Below are 16,306 nucleotides of genomic sequence, written 5' to 3'. Positions count from 1 at the left end.
CAGGTGAACCCTGAGGGGCGACAGGACAAAGTCCTGCTGAGGGGTCTCTCCTCGCTTGGCGGATCACAGTAAGGTAGCTCTTCTTGCAAGGGGATCTCGCCCAAGGGAGCTGCACATGGCCAGACAGAATGGCCATGCTGGAGGGTCCTGCAACACTCCCCACTCCCAGCACCTCTGCCCTGTTCCTCCCTGTGCTGTGCAGCATCCCTTGGCTCCCTCTGGGCATTAGTGGACCCTCCTCAGTGGGGTTCATCTCACCCAGGTCTGTGCCATCATGGATTCAGGGCAGGGGCCCAAGGAACTCTATAGGCAGACTGCTTTTCATTCAGGTGCTGAGGGACCCCATCCCACCATAGGCAGTCCAAGGGGAACCAAGGGGCAAGCGCCTCTCTCCACTTTCCCACAGCTCTAAGATCACAAGGGGATTCCTGTTTCCTCCCCTAAACCACGAGATGGGTCTCAAAGCCTGGGGAACACTTCGTTTTCAGGGCTGCTCTTTAAATGGAAGAGTTTGAACATGATTTGTGTTCTAACACACCTTTATGCCTCTGCATCCTTCTTCCCCTGATTGCTGGAATGGCCAAGTTCCCCCAGCTTCCTCTTGGCCTTGCTTACTCATGGCATTGAATCTGGTCCTACCTCCTGCACAGTGTCTGGGTGAGGCCAGCTCCTTTCCCTGCCCAGGGCTGGGTCCTGCAGAAAAGTCAGTGTGGGTCTGGACTATTGGGCTTCCTCCATCCTGCCTGCATGGAAACACTGTTCTCTGAGGCAAGGGGAAGGCAGCTCCTTGGTGGTGGCTCTTCTTCAGAGTGGATTCAGCCTGTAGCAGAGGGTTGAAATTGCCTGGGGCATGGCCAGAAGGACTCAGCCCACCAGGAGCTTGCTCATGGCAAGAAACACAACGCTTGCACCAGCAAGCACTGAGAGGCTCTTCAAAGCATCCAGACCAGCTCTGCACACACTCCCCTTCTGAAGCTCTCAAACACCTCAGACAGGAGACCCCAAAGTCCCTACCAGTGTCTGCTGAGCTGGGAGAGGAGTACACATGAGGAGCCCCTGTTCAGGAGCAGGTAATGCTCAGCCTGTTGCTGGCCCTGCTTGGAGCTATGTCCTGCCAGCGCACTGCATTCCCATGAGGATGCAGTCTGCTGGCAAGCCTGACCAGTCCCTCCGAGCTGCTGGCGGGCTGTCCCTGCCAAGGACTCATCCTGCTCCTGATCCACCAGGAAGCCAACTGCACAGGAAGCCGAGCTGAGCTCCTTCACCCTCTCCTGCTCTGCTGCACCACTGGAATCTTCTCCATCCAGCATCTCCAGCAACCACACGGTGCTCCTGAAGCCTTGCCATGAGTTTGCCTGTGCCCCCAGCTGCCTCCATCCCTCTCCCCAGGAAAAAAGGGTGATTCACATCTAAGGGGCTTGGAGGGGCATCCTGGGGGCACAGTGGTGTGAAGTGTTTGACAGGGTTTAGCACAACTTCACCTTGTATGGAGGAGATGGCTGGGAAGCGGTTAACACTTTGGTACTGGATTGATTTCTCCTGGAAGGAAGGAAGTGTCCTCACACAGAAAAAATGCAGAAATAACAGGGTTGAGTGTTTTTTTAATTTTTTGGGGGGGTTTTCTTTTTTTTAAAAATAGCTATTCTTTTTTTTCCAGCCATCTGTGCCATTTGCAGCTGATGGGAGGGGGGATGGTGCTGGATGGGGGGAATCATTTGGGTTTGGGACCGATACTGCACTTACAGTCTACAAAACAAGAGAGGACATCTGTCCCCAGTGGAGTATTACGCACAGATCTAGGATTTTAGTATTGCGCTCACATCCGGTGCTATCATTACAGATGCACAGAATGGAGATGGTCATGCACAGTCCTGCACTCCCTCCTCCTTCCTGTCTTCTTTGTCTGCGATCTGCCACTGCTGCACCTGAGCAGCAGTGGGGAGCATGCCTCTGCCTGGGCCACAACGTGATCCTTTGCACCTCTGCAAGGCCAACCACAGAGAACAGCTTCCTTTGCAGATTGCAGGTCTCCAAGTTCTTTCAGGAGGAGCCCTCAAGAGACTGCAAACTCATTCTCCTCCAGATAAGATGTCACTGCAGACAGCACCATCCCAAGTGCTAGTCATGTAGTGCTGCAGGTGATGTGCTGGCTACAGATGACCCCCCAAAATGCTCTAATTCCCGTTTAGGGACTCTGGTGACTGGCTATGCTCCTTGTTAGCATGTCACCAGCCAAGTATAAAACCTGCCAGGCTTGTCTGGGTGCTCTGCTGGTGCTTCCACACGGATCATGTCGACTGGCGCAGAGCGGCAGAGCCATTTGCTGGGGAATGGCTGCTAGGAGCATCCCAAGGGAGCTCCTGCACAGGAAGAGTGTGCAGAAAGGGAGGAGGCTGCTCCTGCTAAAACTTGATCCCACACGGAAGATAGCAATACTGAGGTGAGCCTCAGCTGGGATGCCCTTAGTCACAGCCCTGGCACTGGCATGGAGGCCAGAGGTCCTGGGTGGGTGCTTGCTGGCCCTGCCATGTGCTCAGAGCGGGGTGGGCTCTGGCTGTGGCAGTGCCTCTTTGCCAAATGCTTTTCAACAAAACCTTCATCCTGACGTTGACTTTTGCTTTTGGCATGTCCCTCCTCTGCCTTGCCTGGTTATTTCCAATGGTGTGATCACCCATGCAGCATTTTCAATCCCACCAAAAGAGCTCATTCAAGTTGTTAGCAAATATTCAAATGAAGCAAGATGCTGCTCTTGTTGGCTCAAGCAGGACAGGACCCAGTTGTGTGCAATGTGCTCAAAGTGTGAGGTCTTGAATAAAGAAGTGACCTGGAGAATGCAGCTCTGCTGGAGAGGTCCTAGGTCCCTTACTCCTGCCCTTGAATCTGGACGGTAGAAGGTGGAGAGGAGAGGGGCAGATGAAAGATGAACCATAGGAAGAAGAGGGAGTTGAGTGAGCAGAACATCCCACGTGAATTTTATTATCTATAGATAAATGTGGAGGTTTTCGTGTGCCAACTGGAGGTTTGCATGTTGTCCAGAGCAGGCAAATGGGAGCAAATGTGGTCAGGAGGAGACGGGTAGAGATGGCAGAGTAGAGAGGACTACCAGTGACTGGGAGAACCTGTTATGACAGCAGGGAAGTGAGCATGTGCCCCATGGTTCTTTACAAGCCCTTCTGTCAATTGCACTCACTTGCCTTGGGGCTTTGGAAGAGAGGAGCAGCAGACTGGTGGCTACATCCCATGATTTACAATACATCTGATATTTCTATCCCATTAATAAAACACGCAGTTGGCCATGAAAGGCGCATCTGCCTATTTTGAAGACTATAATGGATAAAGCTCTGACACATGGATTTCTGTAAGAAAACTAGCACTGTAAATAGCATTCCAAAATGATGTATTCCATCAAATTCAACGGGACAGTTATTGTATGCTAATTAAATACTACTGAAGTATTCAACGGTTGGATGGTGAATAAAGACACAATTTTAGAAAGCCACACAGTCCCTCAGAACACCCACAGACTCCCAGGACTTTTACTGCTGTCCTCAGCCTGCAACCAACTCTGATAAGAGGCTGTGGACAGGCAGAACAGGCTATTCCCCTATAAACTGGATCCAGCTACCAGCAGTATTAACTGAGTCAAGTCACCTGTCTGTCAAGACCTCTGGGATTATTGGCACAGCTGCAATCCACTGTCCAGGTGGTTTAATGATATCAAAGATTACGCATCCTGTCTCCTGGAAATCAGGAAGTGGTAAATGCCCCATCCCTGGCAGTGTTCAAAGCCAGGTTGGACAGAGCCTTGGGTGACATGGTCTAGGCTGAGATATCCATGCCTGTGGCTGGGGTTGCAACTGGGGTTGGAACTTTAAGGTCTCTTCAACCCAAACCAGTCTGGGATTCCATGATCTCTTGCTCCAGTCATTTGTTTTCTCTTGGGAGAAGAGCTCCACACACTCCTCATTGATGCCTCTTGCTCCTTCTCAGGATGATTTTCTGTGTTGCTTTCCAAGGCTTTCTTCACTTTAATTCACCCAGTCCAGCCTTACTTTGCCTTTTGAATGTGTGTTTTGGGCCCTCCAACCCAGGCAGACTCTTACAGGCTACAAACAAGCAAACAGATAAAAAGGGCAAACTACAAAGAGAACTCCAGTATTTGCCATGGGAGACGTGTGCTAAGAAAGACAGGTCCTGCCCCAGCTCTAAACTGACCTGCTCGACCCCTGGATGTTGGCTGCAGGCATGGAGAGCCCCAAGGGAGTTCCCAGGAGCAGTGCTGTGCTCCACAGTGCCACAGAAAACCCTTCTCCAAACTCCTGTGCTGTGGCAGACCAATTCTCAAACAACTCCAGCTTGTAGGACTTCCTCATCCTCAGCCCTTTTAACTGACAGACAGAAAGCTAATGGACACAGGCAGACAGACAGATCTCCAAATCTTCACTGGTGCCTGACATTATAATATACATGTAGGATCTCATTCCACCCAGCACCTTGGTCTGGAAGCTTTCACATGAACCAGCCCATGAGTGCTATGCTCTCTTTATAAGAGCAGTGTATTGATAGAGCCTTTGGACGCTTTCAAGTCTGCTAAAAAGATGTTTTGAGGTGACAGATCTTAAGCAACACACAGAGCTGAGTGCTGCTCTGCTCTCCACACCCTTCCCTGCTGCCAGGGGAAAGCAGCCACTATCAGTGATAGCTGGATCCAATTTATTAGGCGCTTCTAGGAGACATTCATCAGGCAAGGAGATAAATAATCTTCAGATGGAACAATTAAATTTAATTGCCTGAAGATTATTTGTCTCCTTCCCTGATGATTGTCTCTGCTGAGAGCCTTATAAATTGGATCCAGCTATCAGCAATATTAACTGTGTTTCCCATAAAGACTGGTCCAGCTGCCCAGACCAAAACACTGGGCTCAGAATAAACTTTCACTGTTACACATGGAAAATGATGTTGCCTTGAGGCTTGTGTCTTTTTCCTAGCAGATAGAAAGGTCCACAGTCTAGTGGCTGGGTTTTCTGGTCCATGATGGGTGCCTCCTGAGCTCAGCAGTGCTGCTCCTACTCCAGTGGCCCTGTGGAAGTGATGTCCTGCTTCGAAAAGGCTTGAGGAGGGATGTGGTGAGCCCTGAGATGGACCGTGAAGGGTTGCAGTGAGCTAGATTTTGTTGTGGCTGGAGTACTGAAGAGGGTAGTGGCATCCATAGGACGCGATGGAGCAGTGACAGCATACGCAGGAGCGTGCTTGTGCTGCCTGCAAGAGAAATGGTGACAGAGCCACATCTCAGACTGGAGAGACCTTCGGCATGTGTGTGGGCTCACTAATGCCTGTCCTAGTCAGTCTGCCAGCTCAACACCAGTAAAATGCGGGAGTGAAGCTTTTCCATGCAGAGAAAGAGACAGGGTAGCCACCATATTCATTTACTCCAGGCCAGGACCTGGAATAAAGCTGGAACCTCCTCAACAATCCAGGAGCCATCAACTCTGTATACGTCTGAAGTCTGGAAAATATCTTAAACATGGGAGAGGAAAGGGAGGGGGTTGATCCTCAGCTGGTGTAAATCAACAGAGCTTCATTGACATTGTTGGACGGTTACTGAGACTTATGTCCTTTGACCCCAAAAATTTCTAGGGAGGGAGGTAATGACTGCAGAGCATTCCAGTGTTGCAAGAGATCTTCCTCCAGCCTGGCTACAGGGAGGCTCTAACTCCAGGGGCTGGGAAGTGCAGGGATAAGTGTCTGGGTGAAGGAAAGGAAGAAAATGCCCCAAGATTCCTCACGCTAGGTCCCAGTTTGAAAGTAAGCGGGAAACCAGAAAGGCTGAGCTGCAGGGACCATATTCATGGGGAGATCTCACTCTCCTGAACCTTTCTGAATGTGGAGGATGGATGGCTCTGGATTATGAGCACCATGATCTCTGATCTCAGCCAACCTCTGGGCACCCATGGAGTCCAACACGTCTGCCAGGCAGGACTGAGCTCAAGTCCACACTGTGCACCATGGGAGCCATCAGCCACTCACCCCACATTGTCCACTCTCCTGCACTGGGAGGACTTTGGGCTGTTGGCAATCACCAAGAGCCACGGGCAAGGCAACCTTCAGCTCAAACGCTGCCAATGCTACAACAGACGAGCAGCGTTCAGACGTCCCTGAGCACAAGGCAGCGTTCGGTGGTGTGGGCTGGGTGCCAGCGCTGTGTGCTCCTTCCTGCGAGCAGCACAGAAAAGACCCTGGAATCAACATGTTTACTGACAGACTCCTGCTCTGTTGGCCTGGTTTTCTAAGGAAATGAAGCTTGTGCAATCACATTGTCTGGGGGTGTCTGTTCCTAATAACTTCTCAGTCCACCAGCCAATTCCAATCTGATCTGACGGAGAGGGAGAGGTCTCAAAATACTGCATTCTCCCAAGTGTCTCAGCAGTACACTGAGGTGTAGGTAACTTGGACAACGCAAGGAATGGAAGCATCTTCTACACAACATCATGAGGAAAGCAGTGAGGTCATGGTTGGTTGCCAGCAGGTAACCCACAGCCCTGTGGGGAAAGGGACCTCACCAGCAGTAGCCAGAGCTGAATGAGCATCATCAGCTAGGAGAAGCATGCATGTCCGGAAGGACACAAGCTCCAGCTACGAATAGCCTAGCGCTTCCTGCAGTTAGCACATGTCTGGGCAGAGGAGGACAGTCTGCATCAAGCCATGGCTGCCAGAACGTGTGGAGCTGAGCACTGAAAAGCCTCCAGCTCCCCAAATCGCCGGGGCTGAGGGATGCTTGACTGGAAGGTGTGTGATCCTGGAGGGCAGTCTCCCTTCCGCTGGGGATGGGTGTTTCCAGGAGTGGAGCTGTGGTGTCGCCTCCTCCCCAAGCAGAGCGGGACCCACTGGCGCCCCGCATAGTGTCTTGCTTCTGTCTGGAAAGGATCTGGACTGCAGTGCCTTGTTTCTCCTCTCATTGACTCTGGTTTAATTTGCTGAAGGCGCTCGATGGTGCACATGGTCTTTCTAGCTCAGCCCTGCCAGTAATACGAGCTTAACAGAGCTGGAGAGAACTTTTTTTATTTTTAAGTGCTATACAAACATGATTTGTTTTGTAATAACTCTTATTCTGTTCTGTTTTGATGATGGCTCTGGGACCTGAGGGACATGGAGACAGCTCAGAGCAGCTCAAATTCCTCCCCACGTGCTATCAATTAACATCTTCATTAAACACCCAGATCAAAGCCCCTTCCAGCATGACAGCACAACAGAGCTAGGCTTCATGAAGTCACCCACAATTGGTGACAAATCAAAAAGGTCTTGGTTTGTCCTGTACCAGCCACACATAGAAATGGGAGCTAACTGCCCATGGAGGGAGTGAGTGTCCTCCCACAGCTCCTCATCACTACCTGGACCAGAAAACAAGAGACAAGCCATGGTGAGGGATGAAGGACCTGCTGCATGTGTGCTTGCTGGGAGAGGCACTGTCTGCAGCAGCAGATCACCACCCCTTGTCAAATCACTGGTCCCACTGGTGCCAAGGGCATCTCTCCAGTTGACTTCATTGAGACTTGACCTCAAGTTAACCCAGCAAAGCAGAAGGGCTGGGAAAGTCATCTGGAAGGAGCCACCACTGTAAAATTGTGCAGATGGTTTTTTCCTAGAGTCTCCCCAGTGTGTCTTCTAGCTCTTTTACACTGAGCCTGTGGGCATTCAGGAATCCCAGCTCCTGGTAGAGTACAAGCTGCTTGTCTGTACCACCTCACACATCCCTGTGTGATCAGGCCTGGCCAGCACAGGGCCACAGCTTTCTGCTAGCACGGCTTCATCTCAGCTTGCCATGGCAGTGAACCCTGAGCTGGTCAATACCACACCCTGGACTTTGTACAAATATCTGTGCTTCAGCCTGGTACAAAAAGGTATGTTTCCACTTACAGTCAAAACACCAAAACATGGGATTTCAATCCCTGTGGCAGCTTGGGTGCACTGTTAATCCACGCTCAGTGCTCAGCCTAGAGAGAAGAGATTGCAGACAGGGTTTTCCCCTTGCAGCCCTTAGCAAGAAAGCCCAACCCCTCGGTGAGACCTGGCAGCCCTGGGTCCCACCATGCAGACAGGCTGTCCAGCTCTCTCTTCCCACCCTCCTTCCTGGGTACCACCACCTCACTGTGGTTCTCACTTCGTGCTTGCGATGGACACAGCAGGAACAGGCAGCCACAGAGAGAGGATGCAGCTGGGCACAGCAAGGGCTTGCCCACCAGCCTGGTGGTGTGATCCATGCTCATGCTTTACTCACACTGACTGCAGGATGCAACACTGGGACCCTGGCACATTCTCCTTCCTTTGCTTCTGTGCCCAAGCACACATGGCATTTGTGCCTGTCCTCCCAAGCCCACCCAAGGGATGTTTTCTTTAAACCTATGTGGATCTGTAATTAGTTGGTCATTTCACGAATGCTTTAAAATAAATTTAGTAGACTTTCGCACCTGGTTTCAGCTTGCTGGTGTCATTACAGGATAAACTGTGGGCAGAGCAAAACTCCAGCATGCACAGAAGGGGTGCCCTAATCTAAGCCATACTGTTGTATAAAAGCCTCCACCCCATGACCTGCCCAGCTTTGCACTGATGGACAGCACTGGTGAGAGGACTGGGCAGGGTTTGTTCTTAATGTAGATCAATTAGCTGAGTGTGTTGCTCATGAAGGAGCAGGAGCAGCATCCCTGGGTGTGGGAATAGCACAACACTTGTGGACACAACGTCTCCCAGTACACTTCTCCACCATGACACACACCCATGAACCACAGCACACACTGCTAATCCTTTCTGGGACACTTCACCCTTTTCCACCTCTTTCTCCAAGCAGCATGGCCAGGAGCTTGGTGGTGTGGATTCCCAGGACCTCAGTGGAAGCACCTAGTGCATTTAATTTGAGGTATTGCTGTTGGAAACTAGCTGTCTTAAGGGAAAACACTAGGAATCAGGTCAACTGATACCATCCTGGCAGTGGCATTACAGGTCTAGGAATGTGGTCCAGCAGCTCAAAAACAGTCAAAGAGAAAAATCATACTTTTGTTGCTATCTTAAGATCAAATTAAACTACTTCAGGACAGACACGTTTGCACTTCCAAAGGTTCTTTGAAGCCTCAGTCAGCACAGTGCATGCTTCAGCTTTAAGAACTTAAAGCTTTGAGCACGTGATCTAAAATCTATTGGATTAAGCTGGAGCTTGAGAGTAACTATACAAAAAGTGTTGGTTTAACACATCATCTGTTGGGTTATTCTTTTTCCTTCCCACCAAAAAGGCAGTTTAGTCATAATATAACTGTCACAAAGGACTGCTGGCTTCAACACATGGTATCCTTCAAAAGTTTTGAGTTAGGACAAACTTGTAGATAGGCACTGAACTGTTTCTCTGTTGTGGCTTTTCAAGTGAAAATAAGTTTGGTTAAAAAAAGAAGCACAACACCTTTTTTTTTTTTTTTTTTTTTTTAAAGTGGAAAATAAAATAAAGCCACTATTGCTCCCTCATGAACTTTTATCTTTGTATTTTCAGTTCCTGTTTTCACTATGTTTTATTTTGCACGTCTCTTTGGGAACAGACTTTCTTGTGTCCTAGGAATTTTCATGGAGTGGAAAGAGCTGTTTCCTGCCTAGTCTATAGGTGGGTTTGAAGAACCTGAAGCCAAAAAATCCTAGACACACCAAAGTCAGCTGGAGCTTTCCAATGGTGCTGATGTTACCAGGACTCTCATCTCCTCCAATCCAAGTGTCTTTGTGGTTGGGAAATTGCAATCTTGCTCTAAAATCTGCATTGTCCAGCCTGATTCCACATGGGAAGTGGCTTTGCCCACAGCGTACAGAGTAGGCCAGTGTGTGGTTTCTCAAAGAGACCTGGGCTGTCTGACTGAAGGCCACTTGACAGCAAGCCTCAGGCCAACAGTGTTTTTGCTCAGTGGCTGCTCGGCGAAGCTGCATCCTCAGTGGGCATCTGTGCTGGGGATGGAAAGTGTGGGCACCCTGCGACTCCTTGAGTCACCCAGCATAAATCTGATCACACCACATTGCAACATGGCAACTCTATTTATAAGTTATGTGGGTAAACAGTCCATGTAACTGCACAGTAATTGTAGAGAGTTCTTACAGATGATAGAGCAATAATTAACTTAGTAATTGCATGTGCCAGAATAGCCCTGGAACTTCTACAATGTGTTTTGGATACTTGCTTGCTTTGTCACCTCCTGTTTGAGGGAAGAAAGGCTTCCACTGACTTAACAGATCACACTCAGAGCATCTCTCCTCTGTGGACAGTGCAGCTGCTTTATAGAAAGGGTAGTTCTTCAGCTTTTCCCCATAACCAGAACTAAGGACAGAAGTAGAAGTCCAGGTTAAAAAAAGGTGGGAGAAAAAGGCAAAAAAAGAAAACAACATCAAACCCCTTCCATGTTTCAGATGCAGAGAGACAAACCTTGGGCAATACAAAGCTGGATTTGTGTCTGATAAACTGAGCAACTCCCTTTGGATGCGAGGAAAGAACTGCAGATGCTTTAGAACTGATGCCAACAAGCTCATGATTTTGAGGAGGAAATTCAGTGTCCCAGTTCAGGTTTATGATGAAACCATACAATGTGAGCAAAATGCCATGCAGGCATGTCTCTTCTGATGGTGTATATTAATGCATCCATTCACCTTCATGGAAGTGTGGCAGTTTTCTCCTGCTGAACCTCTGGACCTGGGTCTACCTCCAAGTGGAGGGAGGAGATCTGGTTGCTAGACTGGACAAGTTGATAGCCAGATGAGGTTTTCAAGGATGCCCCATCCACCAGGATGCAGGGTTGTTTGGGTTAGGTGGGTATATGGTACGGCTGCTGTGCAGCGTGTCTGGGGCCATTTGGAGGGGATGGTTGCATGCTGGAGATGCTCACCTGGCCCTGGGTGTACTGGAGAGAAGGGAGTGCTCCAAGCAAAATGATGCCTCTTTCAGCTCCAGCTCCATTGCTTTACCATGCCAGGAGGGAGCAGGGCTGAGGCCAAGTGCTCTGGGGATCTTCCTCCATCACCCGTGCCATGGCGCACATGCCAGTGAGACCCAGGCTAGGTCCTCACTGAGAAAGCCCCTTCATCAAACCTCTGCCACCAGTGTGAGGAGACCAGGACAAATGCTGTCAGTGAGGAGACCAGGGCAAATGCTACTGAGATCAGCCCTGGCTCCTCCTCACCTGACAACACACCTTGTCATGCTGTGCCATTGCCCAGAGAGCCATCATGAAGCTGGTGGGAGGTTGTCAGCCTTGTGCCAGCCTTGCTTGGGCCACTTGCTGTCAGATGCATGGCTTTGGGTGGGAGAAAGAAGGGAACAGAGCATGGCTGAGGTACAGGGTGGTGAAGAAGTGACAGAGCAAAGCTTGATCCACCTAACTCAGAGCCTCAGTGCCCCTTAGGACCTTGGGCCACTAAGCCCCAGTCAACTGTAACACCAGAGCATGCATGACATAGCCTTCAAATATTAAAAACCAACCTTCATGTAAACAGCTTATGACTCCAGGCTGGTTCAAAGAGCCACATAGGCTCTCCACAGCCCTTAGCACTGAAGTTATAGCCTTAGAGATTGCCACATGCAGAGCCTACATAGTTTCTGATCTTGCTCCTTGGCTATGGGGAAGGGCAGGAGAGTGAAGACTTCAAGACCTGTTAGAAAGAAAATAGTAGGATGTGCGCATAAAGGCATCCAAGGAGAGAAAGAGAATGTGAAAGCAATCTTCCAATACCTCAGGGGGGCTACAAGAAAGCTGCTTTAGGGTCCCTTCCAACTCAAACCATTCCATGATTCTATGATACCCTGAAAAGATGAAACCACCTTGCAAGTGCCATTCTTCAAGAAACATTGTGCAGCAGAGACTGCCCCAGAAATCCCTCTTCTTCCCAAGGCCCTCTTTGCTCTGCTCTTCACGGTAGTGCCACCTCATCATGCACCATTTACCAGCGTAGGACAGATATGTCCATAAAGTCCATCTCACAAGGCTGAAGATGTGCTTGGCAAAGGGGTGAGGCTTCCATCAGGATATTGCATGTCCCAGTGCTGCTCGTAGAGGGGTTTCCTACACAACTGCTATGCAACTTCTACCCTTCCCACTCTGACTGTCTCCAACTCTGCTTCTACCCAGACCTCTGCTCTTTCCCGCTTCCTCTTCCAGGAGAGGGGAGGAGGTCCCATGGAACCATGTACTGCTTTTGTTCCCAGCAGCCGAGTGATACATCCTACTATGCAGCCAGAGAAATTCATGCAGAAAAGCACTGCCCAGCCAGCAAGATCCTCCCTGGTCGAGGGCTCTGCATAGAGAAATGCGGGGAACCAGGTCTAGCTGCAAAGCTTGCCCATGGCTTGCCCAGCCAAAGAGTCAGCACCCAGCTTTGGGTCACAGCTTCATCTGTCTTGATGGCTTCTAGGAGAACAACTGCTTAAGAGGAGGCCTTTCTCCCTTCTGAGGTAAAATAAAAGGGCAGCAAGAGCTGCATGGATCCATGCTCCAGAGCATCAGGAACACAGATGTAGTTTTCAGTTCATAACCCTGCTCTAATACTGAATTCGCTCTGTGACTTCCAGAAAACCACATAATAGTTTTCCACCGGTTGTGCCTTCCCTCTCCTCTGCCCCAGGCTCTGATCATCAGTAGGTGATGCATGTGAACAGGCTTTTGATAGGGAAGGGCTCCTGCCTCTTCAGAATGTCGATGCCCATCGATGCCGAACAAGGGTAACCTGTGCGCTCATAACTTACTTCTTCCTTGACCTGGAAAAGTGGGATTGGTTTGAATTTGAGGCAGGAGACAAGTGAAGGGCAAAAGAGATGGGAGAAGTGCCTTTTTAAATGTTCCTTTGCCTCTCACCTCTGCATCCCATGGTGGTGTCACTAATGACTGAGGTCGATGCAGTGCAGCTGACTTGCACCAGCTGAGTGCCTCTGACATTGGATGGAGAAGGGCTTGTGCTGGGATATATTCCTGCCTGCACTGCAGCAAGGCGAGGAACGATGGACCTTCATCCTGGCACTCTGCGACGGGGTCTGCTGCCCACCCCAAACCCCTCCACATAAAGAGAAGGGGAGGGAGGTGGCCACTAAAGGGGCATCAACAACATGGGTCTCACCTCACCAAGGGCCACAAGCCCTGCACCTTGCTTGGAAGTGTTCGTGCCAGCGGCAATAGAGTTGTGAGCTCTCGCTGCCTTCCACTCTCTATTAGTGCTCTTCCCTTCGGGCCTTCATGCACTTCACTACAGATGCTCAGGGCCTTCGACCATCAGGTGTCCAACACCACATGGAGGGGGCTGCCTTTGCATACCAAACTTATTTTACTGCCTTACAGAGCAACACAGCCCAGAAAAAAAAATTTTTAACTTGCACTTTGCTCTCACACATGGGATTTGGGTCTTAATGTAAGCCTCCACTGAGAGCATCCACAAAATGCTCCTGGGAAAGGTAAGCCCAGCCCTTGACAGGACCAGTTTGGGGGATGAAGGAAAGCTGCCCATCAAGCCACAAGAAGGAACAGTGCTACGCAGTCAGCAGCAGTCATCTTTCTTTACTATGGACCACATGAGATCAGAAAAATAACCTTGTTAACAAGAGACCTAGTAGCTAACAAAACATCATGCTATAGGACATACAAGAGAGGCCAAGCACAATTACCAAACAAAATAGCAACCGAGGAGGTAAGGAAACCCCAGGGTGGTGTGCAGGGTGCTGCAGGAGGTGAGGCCCTATAGCAAACGTGGTATCAACACGGCTGTGTGCACCCTGTGTGTGCATGGGGCCAGCTGCCTTAGAACAAGTCAAAGGGTCTTCACCTCCTACACAACTCCAGTATCTCCAGCACAATGATTATAAACCTATCTTCACAGAAAAAAAAAAAAAAATTGTCCCAAGAACTATGTGCAAGGATTGTTTCTCCAGGTACAGTGAAAGGAGGGCAGATGGGAAAACACCCTTCGCAGTGCTGTCCTTGGGACTCCTGCCCACTCCTCACTGACACCACAACCCTCCCCAGCAACCCTCTGTGGCTTTGCTTCAGTGAATCCCCAACAAGCCTTTTCAGAAAAAGAATAAAGAAAAAAAAAGGTATTGCTGCTTCTTCTTGTCATACTTTTTTTCTCTCTCATTCCCTCTCCTTTCCCCTTAAAAATGTTTACTTTCAGAAATTCCATTCCTGCAGAGATTCCTCCCGGGCTCTGAGGTCTCCGAGCTCCACCCTCCTCTTCTGCAGTCAGAAAAACTGAGTCTTGATGTCTCTTTGGTAAAAAAAAAATAAAATAATAAAATAACACAAACAACACACAGCCCAGTATGATCCCATCCGCCCCACGACGCCTGATGAGAGGGTGTCTGTGGAAGAAGGAAAAATCAGAGACAAGCTGTCTGCTCTCTGGAAGCTGAGGTCCCCACACTGCCTGGCCGGCTTTCCTGCTCTCATACAGTGGTTGCTGGCCCATACTGGAGCACCAGAGGGGATGTCTCCTTGATCCGGACATAGAACTGCCCCTCAGGCCGGGTCGTTTGGAGGGACAGAGGCAAGAAGTCATCAGGAAGCCACCGCTCACTGTCACTGAAAGCAAACACCAGTCCAAAGTGCTCCAGCTGCTCCTCGCCATAGCAGAAGGCAGCCGAGCCACCCAGAACACTGCGGGACATCTCATTCATCTCGAGCACCACCAGCTTCACCACCTCCCCAGCAGATGTCTGGCTGGTGATGTGCAGCTGTGGAAAGAGAAGAGAGATGGGATGAAAAAGGGAGAAATGGATGCAAGGGGGAGGAACGAGGAGGAACTGGGGGCCGGAGCCAGCACACAGCGTGTCCTACAGTGGTGATTAGGAGGGTGAAGAACTGCCACCCCGTGGTGCCCAGTGAGCAAATGCCAGCAGTCCGGCATGGACCTGTGGGCAAGTTGTGCTCCAGGATACCAGAAATCCCGTACTGCTTCCTTGCCTCCACTACACTGAGTCCTTACAGCTCAACTCTTGCATGTAGTACCTACACTCACCTGCTCAGCTCAGGCTGCCCGCCACTCCATTATCTGCCCTGGAGAGGGACAGTCCCAGCCCTGCGCCTGGAATCTGTATAAAGTCCCTCTCATGAGCAGGATCCAGACCATCAGATCAGCTGAGCCACAATGGCTCTGCCAAACTAGTGGTGCTGAGCTGAAGCCTCTTTGGGAAGTGGCGCTAGATTTCATCCCATTCACAAGCTCGAGGTTCTCCCACCACCAGCTGTTCCTCTGTTTCCTTGGGAACTGCCCATGAATCCCAAATACAGCCAAGAAAATGAGCTCATCTGGGATTCTGGCTGCTAATGACCATTGGGAGTCCACTACTTGACTTAAAAGGTCCTGCTTCAGGACATCCATCCTCACCCAAGCAAGGCGATGGTTTCCTTTGGCACATTGGTAAGGCTTGTGGCAGTGAATCGGCAGGGTGGTCCAAGCCCTCAGCCCACGTGAGACCTGCCAGCTCCCAACAACCACTGCAGGGCTCAGCTGATTTACACTAGCTCAGGAGTCTTTCCTTTTAACTTGCTTTTCTTAGAGAAGAACATCATAAAATGCTTCCAAACAGGCATGTCCAGAGCTTTGCGACTTCAAAAGCCACATGGGCAGCCTGCCAGGAACCTGAGGGCTGCACTTCAGTGGCATAGAAATCTATGGAAATTTCTCCAGTGGAAAATAAATACCGTGAGGCAGATTCCCCTCTGCTCCTAACACCCTGCTGAGTGTGGAGACACCAACTATCAGAGCTGCCCAGCAAAAAAATCCATCTGTCCTTGGCTCTGCCCTTCCTCTGCCATTTTATGGGCACAATGTGCACTCAGGCTGCTCCATCAGCCTTGGCTCTGGGCACTGGCAATGTTAGCAGGGATATTTCAACAGGGGAAGAAACTTCACGGTGGGAGGAAAGGAGGTGGCAGAGACAGAGGGGGACCTGCCCAAGATGTGTGTCCTGGAAGACCCATGAGGCATCCCACTCAGAGCAGATGAGGGTGACTGGAGATGCTGGGTCAGGTCTCAGAAGCAAAGCCCTCATGGAGAGGAACCAGGTCACACAGCAGCTCCGGCAGACCCTAATGCCTGAGTGAGGAAGCAGCTTTGCCTGCTCCCTTTCATGAGCTGGAGATTAGTGGCTCCCGCTCTCCTTTCCTCAAAGGCACACATGGCTGGATGGTGGGAACACAGACCCTGGGGTGAGGGGAGGCTGTGGGAGGGGCAGGGCTGGGCCAAAGGGGACATGGCTGGATTTCATCTGTGGGGCTGATGTGGTTGAACACAAGGAAGTGGTGAAGGA

General features: G+C 50.3%; 1 protein-coding gene across 6 annotated transcripts in view; it reads right to left on the bottom strand.

The window, feature by feature from the left end:
• Positions 1 to 13,536: 13,536 nt before the first annotated feature.
• The window catches only part of LOC130598519 (ankyrin repeat and fibronectin type-III domain-containing protein 1-like), a 181,089-nt gene continuing 178,319 nt past the window's right edge, over positions 13,537 to 16,306 (bottom strand). For all 6 annotated transcript variants that reach the window (XM_057408026.1, XM_057408023.1, XM_057408025.1 and 3 more), the window contains one exon: positions 13,537 to 14,728. In XM_057408026.1, coding sequence (XP_057264009.1) covers positions 14,441 to 14,728 — 288 coding nt within the window. In that variant the 3' untranslated portion in view covers positions 13,537 to 14,440. The remainder of the gene's footprint in view (positions 14,729 to 16,306) is intronic.

This window comes from Pezoporus wallicus, unplaced genomic scaffold (assembly GCF_028554395.1).
Source record: "Pezoporus wallicus isolate ANWC-B61680 ecotype Strahan unplaced genomic scaffold, APGP_CSIRO_Pwel_v1 contig_4012, whole genome shotgun sequence".
In the NCBI taxonomy this organism is placed as follows: domain Eukaryota; kingdom Metazoa; phylum Chordata; class Aves; order Psittaciformes; family Psittacidae; genus Pezoporus; species Pezoporus wallicus.
Note: the sequence above shows the minus strand (reverse complement) of the source record. Positions and strands in the feature narration are given on the sequence as shown.